The sequence below is a fragment of the Dama dama genome, chromosome 12 (genome assembly GCF_033118175.1).
Source record: "Dama dama isolate Ldn47 chromosome 12, ASM3311817v1, whole genome shotgun sequence".
NCBI lineage: Eukaryota > Metazoa > Chordata > Mammalia > Artiodactyla > Cervidae > Dama > Dama dama.
In genome coordinates, this window is record NC_083692.1 from 64,201,848 (window position 1) to 64,229,136 (window position 27,289).

Here is a 27,289-nt window from a genome sequence, read left to right on the forward strand (position 1 = left end):
TCCTGCCTGTCCCCATGTGACCACCTCATCAGCCCAAGGCTAGAGGCTATGAGAGAAGTGGGGAAGTGACAGCTGGAATAGGGAGAATTACCAGGGTCATGATCCCCAGGGTTGCAGTTTTGAGGAGCCCTAGGTCTGGAGTTGCAGCTTGTAGGAACCATAAGCTTATTCTCCCATCCCTCCAAGGAAAAGCCCAAGGGTCTTTACTGATACTCTTGAAGAGTGGAATAGAGGAGGGAGCATCTGAAGCTGATGTCGAGGTTCAAAGTCTAGGCTTTCTGCTGCCTTGCTGTGCCGGTGCAGCTGCAGGTGGATTGTGTGTGTTAGTAGCTCAGTCATGTCCGACTCTGTGACCCTATGGGCTGTAGCCTGCCAGGCTCCTCTGTACATGCGATTTTCCAGGGAAGAATCCTGGGGTTGGTTGTCATTCCTTTCTCCATGATTAAGTAGGTTACTTCTTCCTTTCATCTGATGTATCAGTCTTCTTGCCTATAAAATGGGTATAATGGTAGTCATTCTGTTATTTAGTTGTTGTAAAAATTAAATTGTGTAAAACATTTAAGATAGTGCCAGGATTGTCTTAAGCACATAATAAATTATTGTGTCAACTTAAAAAAAAGGCACAAGGTGAGAGTTGCAAGTTAAGTTTTTATTTGGGCAAAATGAGGACTGCAGCTGGGGAGACAGCACCTCAGCACTGAGACACTGCTCCAAAGAGGCAGGGAGGGTCAGTATATATGTGATTTGGGGGGGGGGGGGAATACAAGTAATCAAGCACATATTTTCTAGAAGGTTTATGCTAATCTCATAAAGCTTTTGCTAGTCGTGAGGAACAGTCGTCACCATGAAGGATTTTAGTGCTTTTCTAGATATGAAGAGATACGAGAATTGGGCTCATAAACTTGGCTCCTGAAAATATCTAGCTATCTGAAGACCTGTTCTGCTAGTTTCCCTCCTCCCCTACTCGAGCACAGTGCTTTATTTCTGCTCTCCACCCTGAACTCCTTTCATGGTGCATTGAACGTCAGCAGCTGCAATAGCACATGGTTTAATCCTTGCAGGGGTAGATGGCAAGTGTCCGTGGCAAGTGCCAGTTTGTAGCTGACAATTGTTAGAGATGAACCAAAGTTAATACTCTTTGGGGGTTAAACCAGGTTGAATGACATCGGTACAAATCGGCTTTAACTTTATGAGCATCTACTGAACATCTTCCATGTGTCTGTGAGCGCGTCTGCCCAGGACCGTGTGGTCACAGGCTCCAATCAGAGGTGTGGTGTGCCTACCTGCCTGCACTAAAAGAGCCTCCAAAAAGACTGACTTCACCCTCAGGGTTAAGCCTATAGAAGGCTCTTCATAAACATATGTTGCATATCTGTTGAATGAAACTTCTCTGTGTGAGAAGAAATTTCTTCTGCTTCTTATTGCTTTGTCAATGCAATTAAAGTATCTTGACTGATTTGCCCCTGGAGGAGGAAGCTGTCTCCAGGCCACACACAGCTGATCTTTCTTTCCTCAACTGTCTAAGCCAGCTCCATCTGTGGGTAATGAAGACAGGTGTGTGATGGAGCCTCTTGTCATAGCAGGATGGGAATATCAAACGTACAGAATGCAAGGTGGTATTCAGTTTGCTTTACCAATGGTTGTGGATAAAACCCCTATCAGATTAGCAGGTCCAGACTCAAGGTTTATTCATCTACACAGCTGTAGAAACTCATGCTCTCAGTGAGAAATCCAATCTGAGCCCACAAACAAAGGCAGATAATGAGCATGTAAACAGCTGCACATTTCAATTCCTGGAAGCCTCTTTAAGAATGAAGAAAAAAAAAAGAATGAAGAACTAGCTTTTATAACACATTTCAGCCTAAGTTATGCAGTATCTGTGGCTGGAATGACTCCTGTTACACCAACAAGGCAGTTAATGATTGTGTATCACTGTCTCCCACCAACATTTCTTTAACTCAACACTGTTGGAATTAATGAATCCGTTTATAATTAGAACACCCACCACTCATTACATGCCTACTGTGAGCTAGCTACTTTACATAGTTTTTAAAACTTTTAAATTAATTTTAGACATACAAAAGGATTGCAAAGACAGCACAGAGTTCCCAAATACCCTTCAATAGCCTTCCTTAATGTTTACACTTTATATAACCACAGTACAATGATCAAAACTCAGAAACGAATGTTGGTAAGGTACTATTAATTGAACTACAAATATGTTTATATTTTTTTCAGTGTTCCCACTATGTAGTTTTTTTTTTTCCTCTTCTTTTATAGAAGCTGATCTGCATTGCATTTAATTGTCATATCTCCTTGGTGTCCTCCAATCCCTGACAGTTCCAGAGTCTTTGTCTCTCCTGAACTTGGCACTTTTGAAGTGTACTTGTCAGGTATGTTGCAGAATGTCCCTAACTTGAGTTTGTCTGGTTTTTACGTGATTAGACTGAGGTTATGGTTTTGGGGGAAGAATATCGCAGAGGTTATATGCCCTTCTCATCAAATCAGACCTGGGGGTACTTAATATTGATGTGTTTTATTACTGGTGATATCAACCTTGATTGCTTGGCAAATGTGGTATCTACCAGGTTTCTCCAAAGTTACTATTTTTTTCCTTTCATACACATGGAATACTTTGAATCTGTACACAACCCTGCAGGTTTGATTAATCCCATTTTAGAGGTGAGAAAACTTGTGATATCTACTGTATTTTTAGTTAAGTCATGGGAAAGTCACAGAATTTTAGAGATTATCTCTTTTCTCGAAATATGAGGAAACACAGGCCTAGAGAGATTAAATGACATGGCCAAGATCACCCTACCAGTTTGCTAATGAACCAAGCTCGACCCTGGGTCTCCTGATAATCAGTGAAAGAGTAAATGCAAAACTAAGACTCCAATAACCTCCATTAGACATAAGATCTCTGGATTCCTGTATATAAATAGTCAGGGCTTCCCTTTTCCTAGCTCTGATGGGAGTGGAATCTAACACCATCAGCCGTGCTGAAAACAACTGTCAAGAAGCAGCTGTCTGACTCTGGCTGGCCTTGCTGCAACACTGCAATCTTTAACAAGGCTGGTCATAAGACAGGCAGATCTGATATCAGATGCCAATGTCTCCTTTATTTCTGCTAGAATGCCAGTTATATGGCCTCCATTGTCTATGGTTAAGACTGTAATGTTTCCAGGAGAGTTGCTGATGGCTTTCTATCCCCTAGGCTGAGAAGTTATTTTAGTCTAGAGTGCCACCTCCCTCCCACCCCCAAAATTATGCTGGGCATTCAGAAGATTTGATAGATGGAAACCTTAAAAGCAGAGTAGAATGCTTGATATTGCCATAGAAGTTCCATTACTGAGAAGGCTTTTAGGTAAGACGGTCAATTATGAGCTAAAAGCCATTAAACTCCAAATATTTAAGCGTTTTGACTGTGTTTCTGCTATCATTATGATAGCAAAAGGGATACTAAAAGGGATGTGAAAAAGTGAAGGAATTCCGCACCCATACCAAACTCCAGAATTCCCTATGGCTATTCCCTATCTATCTGATAGGCCAATCTCAGTTAACCAGGATGTAAGGCTCCTTGGTCAGCCCTTGCAGTCAGACAAGACCTCTGTGAGGAGACATATAAAAGCACAGAGAATGCTGCCACAGCATTGGCAGGGGTGTGGGGTGGGGAGGTCAGGGTCTTCTGGCCTGGTGCTCTGAGTGTGGTATTTGTGTTCCCTGAAGTAGAGGACTTGGCTTGGCTGGCATTTCTCAAGTGAGGAACAGCTCATCTGATGATCTGAAGAGGTCTGCTGCATCAGAAATAAACATATTTTCTTGTACTAGAGTTCATTCTTTAAAATTTTTTAAATTGGAGTACATAGTTCATTACAATGTTGCATTAGTTTCAGGTATACAGCAAAGTGATTCAGACAAATATATATACACATATATATACATGTACATATGTGTGTGTGTGTATATATATATACACATATATTCTTTTTCAGATTCTTTCCCATTACAGGTTTTTTTTTTTCATTTATTTTTATTAGTTGGAGGTTAATTACTTTACAATATTGTAGTGATTTTTGTCATACATTGACATGAATTAGCCATGGATTTACATGTATTCCCCATCACAATCCCCCCTCCCACCACCCTCTCTACCCGATCCCTCTGGGTCTTCCCAGTGCACCAGGCCCGAGCACTTGTCTCATGCATCCAACCTGGGCTGGTGATCTGTTTCACCCTAGATAATATACATGTTTTGATGCTGTTCTCTCGAAACATCCCACCCTCACCTTCTCCCACAGAGTCCAAAAGTCTGTTCTGTACATCTGTGTCTCTTTTTCTGTCTTGCATATAGGGTTATCATTACCATCTTTATAAATTCCATATATATGTGTTAGTATACTGTAATGGTCTTTATCTTTCTGGCTTACTTCACTCTGTATAATGGGCTCCAGTTTCATCCACCTCATTAGAACTGATTCAAATGAATTCTTTTTAATGGCTGAGTAATATTCCATGGTGTATATGTACCACAGCTTCCTTATCCATTCGTCTGCTGATGGGCGTCTAGGTTGCTTCCGTGTCCTGGCTATTATAAACAGTGCTGCGATGAACATTGGGGTGCACGTGTCTCTTTCAGATCTGGTTTCCTCAGTGTGTATGCCCAGAAGTGGGATTGCTGGGTCATATGGCAGTTCTATTTCCAGTTTTTTTAAGAAATCTCCACACTGTTCTCCATAGCAGCTGTACTAGTTTGCATTCCCATCAACAGTGTAAGAGGGTTCCCTTTTCTCCACACCCTCTCTAGCATTTATTGCTTGTAGACTTTTGGATAGCAGCCATCCTGACTGGCATGTAATGGTACCTCATTGTGGTTTTGATTTGCATTTCTCTAATAATGAGTGATGTTGAGCATCTTTTCATGTGTTTGTTAGCCATCTGTATGTCTTCTTTGGAGAAATGTCTGTTTAGTTCTTTGGCCCATTTTTTGATTGGGTCATTTATTTTTCTGGAATTGAGCTGCAGGAGTTGCTTGTATATTTTTGAGATTAATCCATTGTCTGTTGCTTCGTTTGCTATTATTTTCTCCCAATCTGAGGGCTGTCTTTTCACCTTGCAGAATAGAAAGCCCAGAGATAAATCCACGAACCTATGTACACCTTATCTTCGACAAAGGAGGCAAGGATATACAATGGAAAAAAGACAACCTCTTTAACAAGTGGTGCTGGGAAAACTGGTCAACCACTTGTAAAAGAATGAAACTAGAACACTTTCTAACACCATACACAAAAATAAACTCAAAATGGATTAAAGATCTAATTGTAAGACCAGAAACTATAAAACTCCTAGAGGAGAACATAGGCAAAACACTCTCTGACATAAATCACAGCAGGATCCTCTATGACCCACCTCCCAGAATATTGGAAATAAAAGCAAAAATAAACAAATGGGACCTAATGAAACTTAAAAGCTTTTGCACAACAAAGGAAACCATTACAGGTTTTTAACAAGATATGGAATATGGTTCTCTGTGCTATTCAGTAGGTGCTTGTTGTTTATTTTATATATAGTAATGGGCATGTTAATTTCAAACTCCTAATTTACCCCTCACCCCCCTTTTCCCTTTGGTAACCATAAGTTTGTTTTCTAAGTCTACGGGCCTACTTCTGTTTTGTAAATAAACTAATTTGTTTCATATTTTTAAATTCCACATATAAATGATATCATATGATATTTGTCTCTCTGATTTACTTCACTTAGTTTGATAATCTCTAGGTCTACCCATGTTGTTGCAAATGGCATTATTTAATTCTTTTTTATGGCTGAGTAATATTCCATTGTATAAATGTACCATATCTTCTTTATCCATTCCTCTGCTTATGGACATTTAGGTTGCTTCCATGTCTTGGCTGTTGTAAACAGTGCTGCTGTGAGCACTTCTGTGAGCACTGGGGTACACCTATCTTTTCTAATTAGTGTTTTCATCCTTTCTGGATACATGCTCAGAAGGTGGATTACTGGATCATATGGTAATTCTATTTTTAGTGTTTTAAGGAACCTCCATACTGTTCTCCATAGTGGTCTGGAGTTCACTCTTTTTTTAAAATTTTTTAAATTTTTGGCTGTGCTGGGTCTTCATTGCTGTGAGCAGGGGTTACTCTCTAGTTGCAGTGCAAAGGCTTCTCGTTGTGGTGGCTTCTCTCGTTGAGGAGCATAAGCTCGAAGCTCAGTGGTTGTGGCTCACGGGCTGAGTTGCCCTGTGGCATGTGGAATCTTCCCACTCCAAGGATAGAACCTGCATCCCCCACATTGGCTGGTGGATTCTTCACCACTGGACCACCAGGGAAATCCTTGGAGTTCATTCTTAACCCCATTTTTCATCCTATTTTACATGCCACACCTTATAACCCTTTATAATAGTAGAAACCAAACTTTTTATAGCTACTGGATACTATGGAGATACGGCCCAGCACCTTTGCTTTTAAACTTTTGCTTTGGGGAACCCTCTTACACTGTTGGTGGGAATGCAAACTAGTACAGCCACTATGGAGAATAGTGTGGAGATTCCTTAAAAAACCGGAAATAGAACTGCCATATGACCCAGCAATCCCACTCCTAGGCATACACTGAGGAAACCAGATCTGAAAGAGACATGTGTACCCCAATATTCATCGCAGCACTGTTTATAATAGCCAGGACATGGAAGCAACCTAGACACCCATCAGCAGACGAATGGATAAGAAAGTTGTGGTACATATACACAATGGAATATAACTCAGCCATTAAAAAGAATTCATTTGAATCAGCTCTAATGAGGTGGATGAAACTGGAGCCCATTATACAGAGTGAAGTAAGCCAGAAAGAAAAACACCAATACAGTATACTAACGCATATATATGGAATTTAGAAAGATGGTAATGATAACCCTATATGCAAGACAGAAAAAGAGACACAGATGTATAGAACAGACTTTGGGACTCTATGGGAGAAGGCGAGGGTGGGGTGGTCTGAGAGAACAGCATCGAAACATGTATATTATCAAGTATGAAACAGATCACCAGCCCAGGTTGGATGCATGAGACAAGTGCTCGGGCCTGGTGCACTGGGAAGACCCAGAGGGATGGGGTGGGGAGGGAGGTGGGAGGGGGGTTCAGGATGGGGAACACATGTAAATCCATGGCTGATCCATGTCAACGTATGGCAAAAACCCCTACAATATTGTAAAGTAATTAGCCTCCAACTAATAAGAATAATTGGGAAAAACAATAAAATTTTGCTTTGAAATAGTTTAAAACTTACAGGCATGTTGAAAACATAGCATAAGAAGTTCCTGTACATGGTTCATTCAGATTCTTCAATTGTAACATTTTTAACACATTTTGCTGATTTTCTCTGTCTCTGTTTTTCTCATACATACACACATAGATTATATTCTGAGCCATTTTAGAGTAAGTTAGAGCTATGGGGGCCCATTACCCTTTAACATTCAAGACTTCCATGTGTTTCCTAAAACAAGGAAATTCTTCTATATAACCATAGTGCAATTTTCAAAATTAGGAAAATTACCATGTAATCAAAATATCCCATTCAAATTTTCCCAACTGTCCTAGTAATGTCCCTTATAGTTCCAGGATAGAACACATTTGGTGTCATGTCTCTTTATTTCCTCCTTCAATCTGAAACAGTTCCTCATTTTGCACAGTATAGGATGGTACCTCAAATTTTGGTTTATTATTTACTTAAATGAAGTCACTCAGTAGACATTTTATCCAAAACATACTTCTATGTTGATATATATAGGTTGTTATTTTAATGGTTGCATAACACTCCACTCTATGAAAGGGTTATATTTAACCAATCTCCTGTTAAAGGACATTCAGTTTATTTCTGGTTTTCAGCAGTATAAACCACACTGCAATTAGTAGCTCTGAGCAATTTATCTGATTTATCTGAAGTGGAATTGTTGGGTTAAAGTATGCAAATTAAAAATTTTGATGCTATTGCCAGATTGCCATCCTGAAAGATTATACTTATTCTCCTTCTTCCAATGATGCATGAGAATGCCTAGCTCCTATGCCAATATCAGTACTGGACATTTTCATTTTAATCTTGGCCAATCAGGCACCCCTTATTGAATTTCTTTAAATATGAATAGGGCTGAGCATATTTCATACTTGTTTTGCCTGTTTCAATTTCTTCTGTGTATTACCTTTGCCCATATTGCTTTCGAGCAGTTTCTATTTTTAAACTGATTTGTCAGCTCATTTCAGGGCATTTAAGTCTTAAAGGAAAGACATGTTATACACTCATTTTAGAGTATTGTTTGAATCACTGCTGAAATGATTCTACTTTATTACATAAAATCCAGTTTCCTGAGAAAGCACATCCAGAATTAGCCACAACAAGGTAACTGAACACTGTAGATCGACTTGGCCCCAAGTTGATCCAAGCTCTCTGGACCTTAGCATCAGAAAAAGGAAGGGGGGAAAGTGTGACAAGCGTTAAGGGCAGAGAACATTCGAGAACACCCAGGCTGTATTTTTCTCCATTCAATGTGTCTAGTTAAACCTTGCTGTATAGTTCTGGGTCAATTCAGGGAAGTTCCTCACTAACTTACTCTACAGTTCTTGTTACATTCCTTGTTCCCAAAATATTTTAAATGAATAGACATGCAATATATATTGATCTGAAGATACGTTTTAATTACTCAGCTTTAAATGCTGTTAAGAACCATCATTTATATTAGATAAGAACATTCAGCTTTCAAGTTCAGTTCAGTTGCTCAGTCGTGTCCAACTCTTTACAACCCCATGGACTGCAGCACACCAGGCTTCCCTATCCATTACCAACTCCTGGAACTTGCTCTAACTCATGTCCATAGAGTCAGTGATGCCATCCAACCATCTCGTCCTCTGTCGTTTCCTTCTCCTCTGCCTTCAATCTTGCCCAGAATCAAGGTCTTTTCCAATTAGGTTTGCAGGGAAATCTGAAGTTGGGAAATAAAACTTCAGCCAATGGAGATTTCTTCCTTTCTCCTTAATTGTAAAACTTGCAGAAACAGGAACAAAGAATCTGCATATGTCTATGTGTACTTACACATAGTCCAAAGCTCAACAGATATAATGAAATGCGTCCATTGGGAGATGCACAACATTTACTATATCTGGAGGGAAGAGTCCTATATCATAAAAGTCAAGCAGAAACAAGTATATTCAATTCTCAATTTTTAATCAATCCATCAGTCAGCCAATCACTACAAAAGTCAAGTATAATGGTGCTCTGGCAGATATAAGAGAAATATAACATGATCTTGGAGAACATGCCATCTATAGGGGAACAAGACAGATGAACCTGAAACTGAGGGACCATCCCTGAGAATGTTCAACAGACTGCATGTTATGTAGAAGTGGGGCTGCCTGTCAGAGAAGGGCAAAATCACTGCTTGTGGTAAAGGGGAGCTGTGGGTGTTAGGGAGTTAGAAAGGCTCTATGGGGAAGTGGGATTTGAGTTGGGCCTGGACAGATGGTAGGATCTGCAGACATAGAGGGCAGGCAGTGGATATTGGGTCCAGGTAACAGAAGGCACTGGGGTGGCAGTTGGCAAGTTGCTAAGTGGAGGATGCCTGATAAGCAAGTGTGCATGTTGAGGAGGGCTGAGGATACGAGGCTGCCCCAGCAGATGCTGTGGCCGCAGGGAGTCCCTGGGGACCTTCCAAGGGGCTGCTGTGGTGTAGTGCTCCAGCCCATGTGGAGCTGTGCTGGGATCTGAGTCAAACGTAAAATGTGGTATATTGACCCTATCCTTATTTAAAATTGTAATATTTGTTCATCATGGATCTTTTTCTTTTAGTGTTGATTTTTAAAATATTGCATTAAAGTATTATTTCTTTTGATTACTGTGAATTTGGGCATCCCTGTAAATTTTCTGTCCCAGGCAAGTGTCTCACTTACTTCACCCTTAGTCTGGTCCTATGTTCTTATTCTGAAGTTTGATGGTGGGTATTTATGTTATTAATTTAAATTATAGCTTACTCATGTTACAAATAATCTTGGGGTAGTAGACAGTATTTAATAAAACCAAGATTAAGAGATCAGAATTTTAAGGAGATTAATTTGGAACTTTGGATACCCAAAAAACATGACAAGTAAAAGAATCCCTTTGTGCGCTTGATTCAGTCTCTCACTTTAATTCAGTCACTCAGTCGTGTCTGACTCTTTGCGACCCCATGGACTGCAGCACGCCAGGCTTCCCTGTCCACTGCCAACTCCTGGAGCTTGCTCAAACTCATGTCCATAAAGTCGGTGATACCACCCAACCATCTCATCCTCTGTCATCCCCTTCTCTTCCTGCCTTCAATCTTTCCCAACATCAGGGTCTTTCCAGTGAGTCAGTTCTTCGCATTAGGTGGCCAAAGTATTGGAGCTTCAGCATCAGACCTTCCAATGAATATACAGGACTGATTTCCTTTAGGATTGACTGGTTTGATCTTCTTGCAGTCTAAGGAACTCTCAAGAGTCTTCTTCAACACCAGAGTTCAAAAGCATCAATTCTTCAGCGCTCAGCTTTCTTTGTGATCCAACTCTCCCCACTTGTGGTCCAAGTCATCCATATATGACTACTGGAAAAACCATAGCTTTGACTAGATGGACCTTTGTTGGCAAAGTAATGTCTCTGCTTTTTAATATGCTGTCTAGGTTGGTCATAGCTTTTCTTCCAAGAAACAAGCATCTTTTAATTGCATGGTTGCAGTCACCATCTGCAGTTATTTTGGAGCCCAAGAAAATAAAGTCTATGACTGTTTCCATTGTTTTCCCATCTATTTGCCACGAAATAATGGGACCAGATGCCATGATCTTAGTTTTCTGAATATTGAGTTTTAAGCCAGCTTTTCAGTCTCTAAGGTAGAGTAACTACCTGTTGCTACAGTACATTCAGTGAAAGTAGAAAAGGGTTGCCTTGCCTATGTCCAAGTGGGTAAAAGATATGTGGGGGGGGGGGGGGGGTGATAGTTACCAGAGGCCACTGTCCACTTCGAGAAAGACCTTGAGCAGCTCAACTGCTGGAGCTGGAGTGGCTCAGCCACATGGACTGAGACAAGCTTCCACAAGTGGGTCACAGGCTTGGCTCACCTGTCACTTGAAACAAACTCACCCAGCTGTGCTCAAAGAGAAGCTCTCCACTGGGCCACAGCACATACCCCAGGCCATGGTCCAAGGAGCAACGCGAGGTCTGTGAATGCTATAAATGTCTCCGGGCCACTTGCATGTAGAAGTGGTGTGTGACACCAAGAGTATGATTCCTAGCACATCTAAGCATGTAACATCTGAAAAATCTGAAATCTACTGTTCACTAACAAACTGTGACTAATGAAAGATGACTTTAAGCCAGAGGAGCCAATTAGCATGTGGCACGAATCGCACAAGAGGCCCCGGGGAAGGCAGAGAGGCACAGCTGCTCCTGGCTCTTGTCACCAGGGGCACTGCTCTGTCACTGGATGTGCACCTTCCAGTCAGCACCAATCTTCAGCGAGAGCGTCTCCAGGTTCAGGGCGGATGTTGCGGCATAGTATGTAAAAGCCACGGGCTGAGCACTGCCATCTAGAGATCCAAACAGTAAAAGGGAAAGTCTGGTGACTATCCAGGAAAGAAATGTCTTTTCTTTGAATTTGAAAATGTTTCTGTCTCTATCACAAAATTTTATATTCCATATAGGAGAATCCAAATTAATACCACTTGTACCCCTGGACTTCCATGAATTTTTAAAACAAGAAGCACTCCAGTTTTCTGAGTAAAAGACTGAATGAAAAGAAACTGTAAGGAGCAAAGTGATTTGCCCAGCAAATTCAGTAGGTTAAAAAAAGATATATCCTGTCCCAGGTCCTTTAAGAAACTCAATAAATATCAGTAGGATTCCCTATGACTTCAGATACCCACAGTTTAAAACAAATATTCAGAGAAGCTACAATATTATTTCAAACCCCAAATGATTTCCCCTCAGGAAAATATTAACAGCTTACAATAAGCAGAAAGGCAGTTGATGAAGAGAGAAGCAGGATGGCCTCGTCCCCTCTAGATACTAGTATATTTGACTCCTGCCCGAAAGAGCAGAGTCCACTTGGCTAAGCACATTATATCAACTTTAGACTAACCATCTCTTCACGGCAAATACTTCTATGCTTATAGAACCAAGTGGACTGTTTCCTCACCAGCTGAGTGGGCAGTCACAGAAGATGGCTGCTTCTTGAGGCCTAGGACCAAGATCTGCTCCACCACACACTTGCTGGGATAATGACCCCTCTCGTCAGCACAACTGGAATAGATACAACAAATGACATTAGGAAAAGGAGAGGAACAGGGGTTTGGACTGGCTACTAGATCACCATCCCCTCCCATCTTTCATGCCTATGGAGGCATGAAACATATAGCTGTCACATTTACTAGGATGAAGAGATGGAAAAAGATGACTCTATATGCCGAAGACAAGCTAACCAGTGCACACATGCTCAGTCGTGTCTCTTTGCGACTCCATGAACCGTAGCCCACTAGGCTCCTCTGTCCATGGAATTTTCCAGGCAAGAACACTGAAACAGGTTGCCATTTCCTACTCCAGGAGATCCTGATGATCCATGGATCAAACCTGCATCTCCTGTGTCTCCTGTTATGGCAGACAGATTGTTTACCACTGAGTCATCTGGAAAGCCCAAGCTAACCAGTAGTCTTCCTGTAACAAGCCATTAGGAGGGACATCACTTAAGGACACTGAAGTCCCAAATGTGACTTGGATGCTGCAATCAAACTGCAAGAAATCAGATCCTTAATGAATGTTTGAATAGATGAATAAATGGGATTAATAGGAATTTATACTGAATTCTTTTTCATTTTTCAGAGAAGGAAGGAAAGGGAGATGAAGACAATAAGGAAGGGATGTTCATAGAGTGATTGAAAAATACTCCCAGGGGCTCCAGACCAAAGTGGCAACATAAGAGGCTCCTGAATTTCCCTTTTCCTACAGATGCACTGAATATAAAGCTACACATGGAACAATTCTCTTTGAGAGAAACCAGAAAACTAGTTGAGTGACTCCTGCACATTGGGTGACTGAGAAAATACCCACATCAAAACAAGCAGGAAAGGCTGAGACACACTTTCCATATAACTCCCACCCCTGGCATGTTTGCGTGCTATGTCACTTCACTTGTATCCGACTCTTTGTGACCCTGTGGACTGTAAGCTCCAGGCTCTGTCCATGGGGATTCTCCAGGCAAGAAAACTCCATGCCCTCCTCCAGGGAATCTTTTCAACCCAGGGAATGAACCTGTGTCTCCTGTGACTCCTGCATTGCAGGTGGATTCTTTACCTCTGAGCTACCAGGGAAGCCCCACCCCTGGCATAGTCCCATACAATTGGGAAGGAATTTGCAATCCTAGCTTCTTCAGAAAAAGTAAAAGGTTTGGATCATACTTCCAGTGTCTCTCCTTTCAAGGCTCCCACCTGGAGAGACAGGCCCTCAAATCACCTTGCTCCGAGAGACAACAGAGTTAATTAGAGCAAATAAAGAAGCAGTTGTTAATAGGCAGCGTGCCTGTCTCCCCAGGGCTCAGTGCAGAGGGAGCTGGCAAAAATATCCATCTCCATATTCTTCCTGGAAAGGATTTAACTGCATACTTTCCCAGCTACTGCCTGAAGGTTCTAATCAGCCTGTATCTAAGTGATGACTAAAATATGCCCCTTTGGGATATGGATGGGTCTCAGCATATCCTTAACTACTGGCAGTCACTAAGAACAAACATGGCAGTGTGGATAATCACAAAGGTCTGGAAGCTATAAGGAGCTCAGGACAGGCTGATCAATGAGGATCATCTCCTACATGAGGCCAGTATGTAAGGACTGGAAGACATGGCTGTCTTATCTAATGTGAGAAACAACACCAGGAGTCAAGGCAGATGAAACAGGAGAATATGTTCCTAACAAAAAAACATGATTAATCTACAGAAACTGACCTTAATGAAATAGAGATAAATTGCTTACCTGATAGATAGTTCAAACCAATGGTCATAAGGATGCTCACCAAGTTCAAAGAGCAATGCATGAACAAAATGAGAATTTCAATACATATGGAAAATATTAAAAAGTACCTAACAAAACACAGACCTGAACAGTACAAGAAGTGAACTGAAATATTCAACAAAGTGATGAATGGCATCACTTACATGTGGAATGCGAAAAAAAAAAAAGAAAAAAAAGGAAAAAAGAGTTGAACTCATAGAAACAAAGTAAAATGGTGGTTGCTAGGGGCTCACGGGTGGGAGAAGTAGGGAGAGGCTGGTGGAAGAGTACAGACTTTCAGTTATAAGATGAATACGGTTTGAGAATCAAATATATAACATGGCAAATACAGTTGATAATCCTGTATTGCATAATGGAAATTTGCTAAGAGAGTAGAACTTGTGTTCTCATCAAAAGGCGGAAAAAAAGGTTAAACATGTGAGGTAATGGACGTGTTAATTAACTTGATGAGGGGAATACTTCCACAATGTATACATATATCAAGTCATCATACTGTATACTTTAAATATACTACAATTGTATTTGTATACTATACTTGTATATATTAAAATTTTATTTCTAAATCATATATTAATGAATCTGGAAGAAAAGAAGAAAAATACAAATGGCTTTCATCATTAATTTTTTAAAATAGTACGTTAAAACATCAGCTTTGCATTTAAGGATTTAAGGATAACAAATGGATAGCATAATTTATTTATCAAAGCACACGGCTCTTTTAGCTGCCATTACCTGTTGGTCAAAACACCTGAGGAAAACGAAAACTTCCTGTGCAAGAATTGCTTCTGGTGGAGGTATTGGAAAGAATGGCCATCATCGAGATAGAATTCACCCATGGCAGAACCCTGGAGAGTGAATCACAGAGAGTATGCTCATGTAATAGCTTTCTTGGAAAAGACTGTCACCCCCTAAAGGAAATAACTGATTACAAAATCTGTGAAAAATTATGTTGAACAACTGCTTAATATTAAAGCTGTACAAAGTAGTCATAAAATATATAAACACTCAATACCCATTTGTGAAATAATATGAATAAGGAAGTCACACAAGAGGAGGCACAGAGAGTTAGGCTTTGTTGAAAGAGATTTAAACTCTGAAGTATGGTCAGTGGCATAGGTGAATTCAAAAATACTACCCTAAAATGTGACAACAGGTCAAGAAACGTTCACCCAGTGGAACTGAAGTTAAAAGGAAAAAGTATATAATGGACGACATCAGCTATCTTTAGAAGAACCTCCATTTGGAGAATGGTGCCTAGTTCCTACTGTCTTTTGGTAGGAGGATCCCTTTTGCATGTCAGACAATGTCACAGCACTCCATATGGCAGTTCCCTGTTACTGACAATGCTTCATGAGCTATGAACTTCAAGTCTCTTGTAGTTTATTCCACGGCCTCCCATGGGCCCAAGGCCCACAGTTTGACCCAAGAAGACATGCTTAAAAGAAATGGATGGAAAAGAAAGACGTAAGAAAAAGAAAGTGAATTATAACATTTGCTTAAGAGTGAGGATTGGTGTTTGGCATTGTATTTTGGCAAACGGTCAAGAGAGGAATCTGCTATAGGCCTCATTCAGCTCAAAAGATCTCTTCAAAAGAAGAGACCAATTCTGGATCCTTCCAGACCTTACCCTAGGAGATTGCAGTTGTTTGAGCCATTCAATGAGAATGGAAGTTGTTGTGTGTGGGGCTGCGTCCCTGGAATGTTTCATAGACACAGGACCCTTTTACCGGAGACTGAGAGTCAGGGCTAATCCGCATGGCAGGCTGCCTTTGGCCCAATGAGCTTTCAGTCCAGTGGTAATCAATGCCAAGCTGCAGGGCACCGAGGGTCACAGTGCCCTAGAGGAAATTTCTGTAATTTCTAGTTCTCAGAGTTCCCTGAAGAACAATTTCAGGAAAGTTAGATAAGTTGGACAATGATGCAGAAATGATTCAAAACTTCGATTTCTAGACGAACATCAGAAGCACCTATCCCATAGATGGGCTTAACCACTTTTACACTCAAGGCTACCACTGTAAAGAGAGTCATAACAAACAAGGGGTGTAAAAGTAATATTTTTCAAGTACCTTAGTGCTCAGGGCCACTCGAAGTCCATATGGGGAATCAGTCATGTAGCCTGTGGATCTTCCTATAGTGGTCTTTACTGGTACCACACTTCCACCGCGTTGAAACACTGGTATCTACAATAGGACAATACTCTCAGAGGAGGATTCATATAAGGCAATTTCAAAGTAGGCTTTTAAAATATTTCATTATACATTCTTTTCAAAAAAATTTTTATTTAGTTAGTTTTGGTTGTGCTGGGCCTTTGTTGCTGCGCTTGGGCTCTCTCTAGTTGCACTGAACACAGACCACTCTATAGTTGTGGTGCGCATGCTTCTCACTGCGGTGGCTTTTCTTGTTGCGGAGCACAGGCTCCAGAGTGCACAGGTTCAGTAGCTGGGGTGCATAGGCTTAGTCACCGTGTGACATGTGGAATCTTCCCAGAGCAGGGATGGAACCCATGCCTTCTGAATTGGCAGGTGGATTCTTAACCACTGGCCTGCCAGAGAAGTCCCATTATACATTCTTCATAAATGTAGACTCAAAAGCAAAATAAATTTGTGAACACAAATTCATTAGTATAGGGGAAAATATCTTTATATAGGGTTCTGTACTCTCCTCGGTTTCAGGCATCCATTTGGGGTCTTGGAACATATCCCCCATGGGGAAGGGGGTCTACTGTATTCTTATTTTTCTCCCAGCTTGTAGCTTACTACAGGCCCTGGCATTAAAAGGAAGAGAGTTCAAATATTAAAAATGGTTCACTTAAAAAATTATTAGGGAAAACTTCTCACCTCCATCAATTTATTATCTCTTCTAACTATCCTATAGGTAGCTTTTCCTGCTTTGTATTTTTAATTTGCCTGTCAGTATAGCAAACAAGTTTACTTTTAGGACCCTACTAAAGAGGGGATTTTTATGTCTATGCAAGCAGGCCCAGATATATATGTGTATATGTTCATAAAAGATGGTGGTTTCTTGGTTTGGGATACATAACTGTTGTCCCTACTTTAGCTTATATACCCCTTGCTCCCTGCTTCCCTGCATCACTTGGATTACTGGCTCAATTCTGAGGGTGAATCTGTGAAATTTCTGTTATAGAAGCTGCCAAGGGTACTTGACGTGACTCTGACAACAGGGCTGTAGGCATGGGTCTTCTGGAATAGCACTCCCAGCAAGGACAGCCCAGTAGGTTCCGTGTCTCCCAGTGTAGTCCTCTCTTAGGAAGCTCCCTGGATCATATGAGGGCTTACACGTTGCTCTGAGTAAGCTACAAGTGGAGAGAAGAGTTAGAATACAGTAGGCACCCCCTCCCCCCATGGGGGATATGTTCCCAGACCCCCAGTGGATGCCTGAGACCGAGGAGAGTACTGAACCCTATATAATGATACCTTCCCCTATATTAATGAGTGGGTAGCATACACAGCTTGGATCTGCTGGACAGAGGGATGAGTCACATCCTGGGCAGGATGGAGCAGGATGGCACAAGACTTCATCATGCTCCTCAAGGCAGCATGCAGTTTAAAACTTATTATTTCTGGAATTTTCCATTTAGTGTTTCTGGACCACAGTTAATATTTTTGGGCCACAATTGATTGAAGGTAACTGAAACTGAGGAACATGAAGCCTCAGATAAGAGGGACTGCTGTATACAGGAAGTTGGCAGTAAGGATGGAGTAGGCAAGATGTCCATCGTCTGCTTGACTCACAGCAAGAAGTAAAAGCACATTTACTTCCCACCCTCATCAGTCAACTTTTTCTTCTTTTATTTTCCTTCAAAGAATGAGGCAGTAAGTTAATATGGATGGGCCCTGGAGTGGAAGTCCAATTGACCTGGGGTTTTATCTCAGTTCTGCCACAATTTAGCTGAAACCCTGGACAAGTAATTTAACTTCTCTGAACCTCACTGTTTTCACCTGTAAGCATGAGGGATTCAAGTAGATGAATGTCAAGGTCTATTCTGGATCTGAAAGTTGGCATCTGAAATAATTTTCTTTATGTGAACATGAACATGTTAGTCGCTCAGTTGTGTCTGACTCTTTTTGACCCCATGGACTATAGCCTGCCAGGCTGCTTTGTTCATGGGATTTTCCAGACAAGAATACTGGAGTGGGTTGCCATTCCCTTCCCCAAGGGACCTTCCTGACCCAGGAATTGAACCCAGGTCTCTTGTATTGTAGGTGGATTCTTTACCATGCGAGCTACCAGGGAAGCCCCATTTTCTCTATAATGGGGTTCATATTGCTGCTGAGAATTAAAAAAAATAACATACATCTACTTAAAAATTTTCACACTACTTCAGGCCTCTGGTAGTGGCTGTGATCCAGTTGTAGGAACAAACTTCCCTTCAGAAATGCAGCCTGGGGGACTTCCCTGGTGGTCCAGGGGTTAAAAATTCACCTTGCAATACAGGGGACTCAGGTTCCATCCCTGGTTGGGGAACTAAGGTCCCACATCACGCAGGACAAGTAAGTCTGCACGCTACAACTAGAGAGTCCGTGCACCGCAACTAAAGACCCCACATGACACAGTGAAGACCCCGAGTGCTGCAACTAAGACCTGATACACCCAAACAAATGTAACAAATGAATTAATTAAAAAAAAAAAAAAGATGCAGCCTGGATGGGCCACTCTGGGTCTGACATCATAACTCATAGCCTCCCCTTGGGCCTAGAGGTCCAACTGGAAACTCAGGTCTCCTGACTTGGTCCTGTAGAAGGATATTCTGTATGGTATGTGTGCTACCACTGTGTTTACTCCCTGTTGTCAGTGTGATTATTCTTCTTTGACATACAAAGGTAAATAAATGGGGGAGAATTGTCTTCAGTGTTTCAAACTGAAATCAGGGTACACATTATTTTTATACTCTTTTTTCCCCCTCACATTTTGGCAGTTTTATTGATAAAAAATTCACATGTCATATAATTCATCCATTTACAGTATACAATTAAATGGTTTTTAGTATATTCAGAGTCATGCAACCATCACCATAATCAATTAAAAATCACTCCCCAAAAGAAACCCTGTACCCATTAATGGTCACTCGCCATTGCTCCCCCAGTGTGACTGTATTTGAAGACCTTTACAGAGGTAATTAAGATTAAGTGAAGTCATAGGAGTGGGGCCCTGATCCAAACGATTAGTGTCATAAGAGACACAAGAGCACACACTCCCTCTACCATAAGAGGATGCAGCAAGAAGGTGTCTGTCTCCATGCCAGGAAGAAATCCCTCACCAGGAACCGAACTGGTTGGCCCCTTGATCTGGGGCTTCAAGCCTCCAGAACTGTGAGAAAATAACTTTCTATTGTTGAAGCCAGTCAGTCTATGGTATTTTGTCATGGCAGCCTGAGTAGACTAATCAGCACAATAGGTAAAAATAACAGTCTGAAAATAGCTTACAGAGTCCAAGGTTACTGGGATCTTTACTGTACACGCTCCTTTCCAGTGAGCAAATGTCTTAGAGTCATACCAAATCTGAAAAGAAACAGACCCTAGTGAAAAAAATGTGTATAAGCACATTTTGCTCATGATTTCATTATTTAATAAAATATCCATTTATTTGGATTTCAAATAACCATAAAGCTAAAATAAGTTTAATTTAAAATTTTTTGAATAGAAATTAGAACATATGCTTTTAAGAAAATCCCAAAGGACTAACTAACCTAGTACTGTGATGGATTAAGCTGAGTAAAAGGCCATTGATATTTCCATTCATCCATCCAAAAGTTATTTACTGAACAACCTACCATGTGCCCAGCATTGCTGGGTACACACGAGTGAACAGAAAGACATAGAATCTGCCCTCGTGGATTTTATAGTTCAATTGGCTTATAAAAATGTAATGATCTTACAGTGAAAAAGATGATGGAAGAGAGAAAACAACAACAAAACAAAAGCACACTGCAAGCAAATAAATTACAAATGAGGCAGGAGAAAAGAGTGTCTGACAAGGAAACAGACCTTAGAGAAAAACAAATGGAAATTTGGATTACTAATACAGTGTCTCTTTTTAAAAACAGAGTACAATTCAGGGATGAGGTTCAAACTCTTATCTGAGATGCCCATCAAGGGAGTTTACTTGCTAAAGTGCCAAAAAGCTCCTGCCAAAGTAATCTGATGGGATAAACCCTTAAGATACTATCTTAAGGATGAAAAGAAAACCTTTTTCTCTCTTCTAGTCCAATATAATTTCTGGCAGCCACAGTTCACCTCCTGGGATTACCAGAGCCTATATAAAGCTGGAATGTTGAATCAGTCACTGTCCTGCTGTGACTGTGAGAGGGCTGTGCCCTGACGATTGTCAGCTGCAGTGAACTCTTAATTCAACTGGATCAGTCCTACCTTGTCATGAAGTATTATCTTCGGCTGGATTCAGTTTCCTAATGTATTGTCAAGGATTTCTGTGTCTGTGTTTACAAGGGATAATCCCTTAGCTATCTTTCCTTGTAATGTCTTTCTTTGGTGAATTCTAATAGCTCAAGATAAAGAGTTGGTGGGAGTGAAAGGTTAAAAAAAAAAAAAAAAAGGATTCAAACAAGAGTTGGGGATTACCCATCAACCATTTCCAGTCTGATTGAAATGAGAGGTACAGGGTGTGTGGCACCATAATCAAAGATCCCCAGCCTAGGAAGGGTACAACTGGTACAAAACACCATGTAGATTAGATTACAACTGGTACAAAACACCATGTAGATTAGTGGCCATTAACAGATAAAAATCATGGCCCTCAAAAAGCTAACATTCTAATGGGAGAGATAAACAATAAACAAAACATAAAAGTAAATATGTAGGCTGTTTAAAATGGCAAGTTCTACAGAGACAAAGGATGAAGGAGAACTAGACGGTACCAGGGGCAGTGGGAGTGGTCTGTGATCTTAAAGAGGATGTCAGAGAAGGCCTCCCCAAGAAAGAGACTTGTAGGAGAGGGAATGTGTTGTACAGAAACATGGGAAGGTGACAGCTAGGCTGTTAGATAGCTCTCTGCCCGTCATGGTGCTTTACTAGCTAACCAGCAAGGTAAAGTTCAGGCAAGAAGCAGCTTGGCTCTCCTACCCAGCCTTTGGGAAGATGTAGCAAGAGAAACAATCATGGAAAACTCCTGGAAAGTGTTGAAAAAATAGGCTACATAGTCATAACAGTGTGATTAAAATGATAATAGGTCATTAATAGAAATTGTGGCAAAGTCAGATAGGAAGCTAGTTCCTCTTAATGGGAGCCTGTACTTAGAGAATTAATTTAAGAAACTCTCAGCAGAAATGCTTGGCAAGCCAATTCATTTAGCTGTTGTAATATTTAACCTTTTTCTCAGGTTTCTGCTTGGCAGGGGAACCTTTGTAAAGAACCCCCACCTTCAGAACTACAAATTACTAGAGAAACCAAGCAGAAAGAACATCATTCATGGGCTTTCTGTAGAAAAGCCTGGTTATTGTCATATCAATGACGACAGGTGTAGTGGGCTGAATGGTGGCCCTTCAAAAAGATGTATTTGCTTCCTAATCCCTGGAAGGAGTGAATATTACCTTAATGGGAACAGATTTGACCAAATTGAGGATCTTAAGGAGATTATCTGGAATTATTTAAGTGAAAGTGAGAGTGAAGTCACTCAGTTGTGTTCGACTTTTTGCGACCCCGTGGACTGTAGCCGACCAGGCTCCTCCGTCCATGGGATTCTCCAGGCAAAAATACTGGAGTGGGTTGCCAGTTCCTTCTCCAGGGGATCTTCCAGACCCAGGGATCGAACCCAGGTCTCCTGCATTGCGGGCAGACGCTTTAACCTCTGAGCCACCAGGGAATGCAGTGAAATTATTTAGATAGGCCCTAAATATCATCACAAGTGTCTTGTAAGAGACAGATGGGAGAGGAGACACAGACACACACAGTGAAGATGGAGGCATAGATTGAAGTGAGGTGGGTACAAGCCAAGGAATGCCAAGAGCGCAGGCAGCCCCCAGAGGTGGGGAGTGTGGAAAGTGGCATGGCACAGACCCTCTCTCAGAACCTCCAGGAGGAACCAATTTTGCCCACACCGTGATTTTGGACTTCAAGCCTCCAGTGCTGTGAGAGCATACATTTTTGTCATTTTAAGCCACCAAGTTCGAAAGGAAGAGATTCGACACACGTAAGGTAAGCGGAGGTTTGCTGTTTACTGTTACCTCACTTGACCCTGGCAGAAACACATCAACCACAGTAGCTTTTGGTTCTGTGACTGGATGAACCAATAAAGCACTTCCTGAAAAGTGGAGAAGAGATAAAGTTGAATATCATTATAAGAGGTCTGAAAACACCCCTTCTCTTTTTAAAATAAAATTTAAAATTTAAATGTATTTATTTGCAGTTGGAGGATAATTACTTTTCGTTATTATGTTGGTCTCTGCCACGTATCAGCACGCCTCAGCCCTAGGTATACATACGGCCCCTCCTTTCTGAGCCTCTCCCCACCTCCCGCCTCCACCCCGCCCCGCCCCTCTAGGCTGTCGCAGAGCACCGGATTCGAGGTTCCTGAGGCACACGGCAAACTTCCCCCGGCTTTGTAATTCTACATGTGGTAATGTGTGTGTTTCAGTGTTGCTCTCTCTTTTTTTTTTTTTTTTTTTTTTTTTGACAAGATGCATTAATGCTACTTTTAATGGCGGCGCAATAAGGAAATACATGATGTTACTAGCTTGAGCTAAGAGAGGTTTTAAAAGATGCCCACTGACACTATCAAGTAGCCTCATGGTAGAAATGAATCTCAGGCTGCCAAGGCTGTAGAAAATGTGCAGGACAGACCGAGATTACAGCTTGTGTTTAAGATTAAGAGGGTAGAAGAGTTAACTGCTAACCCAGCACTATGACTATACTTATTTTGGGGGAAAAAAATCTGCTGTTTCAGCGATGGTTTCGTCTCTCGTTTCTTTTAGGCGGGTAGGAAGTTTGCTTCCTCGAGCTTCACCTGTTTTTGTTAATAGATCTTTTGTCTCAGTAGGCTGCCATCTGCTAGGATAGCTGCAGGAGTCCTCAGGGGGTCTCTGAAGTGTGTTGTGTACAAGTGTGTCTGAGCGCTCACACGGCTCCCTTCCTTCCAGCGTGTAGTCCTCGTTTGCTCTCTGGTTGGATAAAAGTACTCGCAATGTCTCCTTTCCATATTCCCTGCCATCAAACCCAGTCAGGTCCAAAATCCTATCAACACCGGGTTTTAAAACTTGGGAGATGGGAGTAAGGGTGGGAAAAAAAAAGTTTGTGCACAAGCCTCCCACTCCTGAGCCCGGGCCTGTGCTCTTAGCTTTCCCCACGGCTGTCCACTTGTCCTCCCAGTAACTGCCCTTTCAGCTCTGCACCCGAGAGGAACACGCCATGGAGAGGAGGCACACGGTGCCCTTCCTCCGTCCTCGCTCCCGACGCCAGCTGTCCCGTCACGGCCCCGCAGTCTGCCGCATGTCCTTTTCCATCTGGACTAAGCAGTCCCCTCCAGGAGCTGGCCGTGCTGCTCAGACCCGCCGTGTGCCCGCCACGTGGACCCCCGAGCGGAGTGGGGGGCGGGCGGCCGGCGGTCCGGGTGGACGCTAAGGCACTTTCCTCTCCACACAGCGGCAGGCGGCGCCCCGGCGCTCTCCCGAGCAGGCGACCCCAGGCAGGCCGGCTCCCTGTTCAGGCAGCTGGTCGCTGACGAGGAAGACTCGGCCGCACCCTCGCTGTTCAAACTCGGGTGGCTCTCCAGCATGACCAAGTGACGAGGACGCTCTCTAAATAAATACTCCTGTCTTGTTTCTCCTAGAAGTGACTCTGCTCCTTTGTTTCTGAGCCACACCAGCCTCTGCGGTGGCCATGGTGGCACGCAGCCCCCTCATTCCTGTTGGGTGCAGGGATGACTCTGAGCATAAAGCAAGTAAGTCCTTGTCCCAGAGTTCACAGCACGTGTGACTTCAGACCTCAGTTCCTAGAGCTCACACTGCGTCAGCCTTCACTAGCACCTTCTCACACGGCAAGGCGGAACCAGCGGGGTGCTCACACCAGCTGCCGGGGGACAGGTGGTGCCTGAGACCGGAAGTCACGTCCATGTTCCGTGACTGTCCGAGCCGGGCAGTGTTGCCTAAGTCTGAGACAGCAGCTCTGGAGGAATGACAGTTAACAAGCTATCCGGGGTCCATGAATCAGAAAGCCCTTCGCTCTGGAAATACAAATATATAGCAGAGAGAAGACAGTCACGGGGCGGGAGCTGACTCACTCACACAGTCTATCCGGGGTCTGACTGTCCCCATCAGAGAAGACGGCACGTTCAACAGGACGTCCACGTTCTAAGAGGTAGCTGGCAGTTCACTTCAGTGCAAGGCTGGTCCAGCTTTCTATGTTCTGGAAAAAAATCTTGGTTTTTTTTTCATGGAAAGTAGATCCTCTTTACTAGTTTATTTAAAAAATTGAAGATCCTGCAGTTTTAAAAGGCCTTTTTACATAAAGTAGAATTTCTAACTAACAGACCTGGAAAGCAGTCTAAACTGGACAAACTATGGGTTCAACACACAGATGATGTGTCCTCCTATGGTTCCCTTGATACCCACCCTTAAAAGAATCCTATAAAAAACTGCTTCAGAGCCCCTTGGAAATCGCAATAGTGCAGCAAAACCACAAGTAAACAACAGCCTGTTAACCTGTTATCTCAAATATAGATTGAAAAGCCAACAGGCATTTTTTTGTGCAATTTTTTTAAAACATCGCTAACTTGAAATATCAAATCCGCATAGCGCTGTCCCTTCACAGAAGGCAAGAGTCTGCGGCGTCACGAGGGAGGCCGGCCCCGGTGCTGCAGGCTGTGGAAGTGGGCCTCCTTCAGGGTCTGGTTGATGTGGAAGTAGGGGCCTGGGCACAGCGCGGATGGCGCGGGCGCGGGCTGCGGCGTGTGGGGGCCGGACCCGGCGGCGAGGTGGTGCAAGCTGCTCTCCGGCCCGCTGGCCCTGTCGGGGCTGCTGATGCTGCTGCTGCTGCTGCCGCCGCCGTCGCTGCTCGAAGACTCTGTGTCCCAAGAATCGTGAAAGACAGGATTTCTACTGCTCCTTTTGGTCTGTGGGGGGAGATGGTGGTCTTCTTCACTGCCATTCCTTCTCCTTTTTCTGGGGCGGAGGCACTCGCTCATGGCAGCCGATGGAGACCCAGTGTTGCTCTCTTAATGAGTGCTTCTGTGGTTTCAAAGACCACTCAACTGAACTTCTTAAAGGCAGAGATCCTGGTGAGTTGAACCAATGATTCCTCAGGGAGACGTATGGTTAGTCAGAAAGAGGACAGGTGACCAGAGGTGACTGTATCACTGCCGTCACTAATCCATTTATGGTGTATTAGGATTACAGGGAGGGACCCTGACATAGTCCAGCATGGTCTCACTTGGTGCCCAGCTGTAGTATGAAAGCACCATTTCACTTCTGAAAATGCTTCATTGTTTGCTATACGTGACTCTGAATGTGGTGAGTCTACAACTGTGACCCAGAAGTGTGGTCTGCATAGATATTCAGGCCCTCTTTCTTGGGCAGGTATCATCACAAAAACTATAATTCTCTTAAAAGAAATCTGGATTATTAATTTTGTTTTGATCTTGGCACTGGCATATGTAAAATTCATCCAATTGCAATTCACTATTTAATTCAACAAATATTCATTGAATTCTGCTGAGTACCAGGCACTGTGCTAGGCTCGAGGAATGTAGCTTCAAATTAGACAGACAAGGTCCCTGCCCTCATCAAGTTTACAGTCAAAAACAGACATTAAACAAGTAACTACAAATTAATTAGAGCTAAGACAAACAGTAAACTGGCAAAAGTACAAAATGGAATGAAAATTATGTATTAAGAGGGACTGACTTTGATTAAGGCAGGTGGAAGTAGATATTAGGAAGCAATTTGGTCAGGAAATTTTCTCTAAGGAAGCAGTAGCTTTTTAACTTGAGACCCAAGGATGAGTGGAGACCTAAAGAGATAGGTTTTTTACATTTTGGGGGTTCTACTGTTTAGAAACAGAATTCACCTTCTGGGCAACTCTCTGTCAAGCCTGGCCTCTTGAACGTATTACCCAAATGATAAACTTCCCTGTTCCACATTTGATTGCTGCTGCTGCTGCTGCTAAGTCGTTTCAGTTGTGTCCGACTCTGTGAGACCGCATAGATGGCAACCCACCAGGCTCCCCCGTCCCTGGGATTCTCCAGGCAAGAACACTGGAGTGGGTTGCCATTTCCTTCTCCAATGCATGAAAGTGAAAAGTGAAAGTGAAGTCGCTCAGTCGTGTCCGACTCTTCGCAACCCCATGCACTGCAGCCCACCAGGCTCCTCTGCCCATGGGATTTTCCAAGCAAGATACTGGAGCAGGGTGCTATTGCCTTCTCCGTCCAAATTTGATTAACCCCTACTAAAGAGGCCAACCGAAAACAAACAACCCCAGTCCTGTTTTGCACATGAAATAAGCTCTTCTGGGTCTTTACAAAGATAACTATCTGGTTTACTTTTTTCTACTTCCCTTCCCTGTGGTGGTATCTTAAGGCTTAGAGGTAGACCCTGAACAAGAATCCCAAATTGCATTCACAAACAGAATGGGTTTATATGATGTTAACATATTATGAGAAGCACTACATGATAAAATATTCGAATAGAGTTGGGATCCCACCAATACACTAAAAATCTTGGTGATGAAATTTCTTTTCTTTTTGGCTTTCTTGAGACTAGGGATTTTTTAGTGTTCCTATACTAGAAAATATAATAAGAAAAACATAATTATAGTATTTATCATAAGTAAAATTCATCCAGAAATGCTCACCCAGCATGTATTCATCTTCCACACTAAAAGTCTCTAATTCATTAGGGAACTCTACCCACAGAGGCCTGGGGAAAAGAAAAAAGAAATTTCTTACTTCAACATCATTAGATTTTTTTAATAATTCACTCATATTTTCAGTTTTATAACCATTTAAAGGAAACTGGACAAAGTCAAGACTCTTTTCATACGAGTCAAGATTTTATGAGCACTGATTATGATTGTTGCTGTTGTTTAGTTGCTAAGTCTTGTTCAACTCTTTGCAGCTCCATGGGCTATAGCCCGCCATCAGGCTCCTCTGTCCATGGGATTTCTCAGGCAAGAATACTGGAGTGGGTTGCATTCCCTTCTTCAGGGCATCTTCTAGACCCAGGGATCGAACCCAGTCTCTTACATCTGCATTGGCAGGTG

General features: G+C 42.3%; 2 protein-coding genes across 7 annotated transcripts in view; both read right to left on the reverse strand.

The window, feature by feature from the left end:
* Positions 1 to 9,211: 9,211 nt before the first annotated feature.
* The window catches only part of GANC (glucosidase alpha, neutral C), a 69,460-nt gene continuing 51,382 nt past the window's right edge, over positions 9,212 to 27,289 (reverse strand). For 5 of the 6 annotated variants that reach the window (XM_061157472.1, XM_061157473.1, XM_061157474.1 and 2 more), the window contains 7 exons: positions 26,882 to 26,946; positions 22,264 to 22,340; positions 19,511 to 19,585; positions 16,133 to 16,246; positions 14,799 to 14,911; positions 12,206 to 12,309; positions 9,212 to 11,597 (listed from right to left, as the gene is read on the reverse strand). In XM_061157472.1, the coding sequence (XP_061013455.1) occupies positions 11,488 to 11,597; positions 12,206 to 12,309; positions 14,799 to 14,911; positions 16,133 to 16,246; positions 19,511 to 19,585; positions 22,264 to 22,340; positions 26,882 to 26,946 (658 nt within the window). In that variant the 3' untranslated portion in view covers positions 9,212 to 11,487. Of the gene's footprint in view, positions 11,598 to 12,205; positions 12,310 to 14,798; positions 14,912 to 16,132; positions 16,247 to 19,510; positions 19,586 to 22,263; positions 22,341 to 26,881; positions 26,947 to 27,289 lie in introns of those variants that run through there. The other variant, XR_009695132.1, reaches the window with a different exon arrangement.
* On the reverse strand, positions 24,479 to 26,872 carry LOC133066418 (protein FAM104A-like). Its single transcript, XM_061157483.1, has one exon. It carries the CDS (start codon positions 25,215 to 25,217, stop codon positions 24,864 to 24,866), a length of 354 nt encoding a protein of 117 aa, XP_061013466.1. The 5' UTR covers positions 25,218 to 26,872; the 3' UTR covers positions 24,479 to 24,863.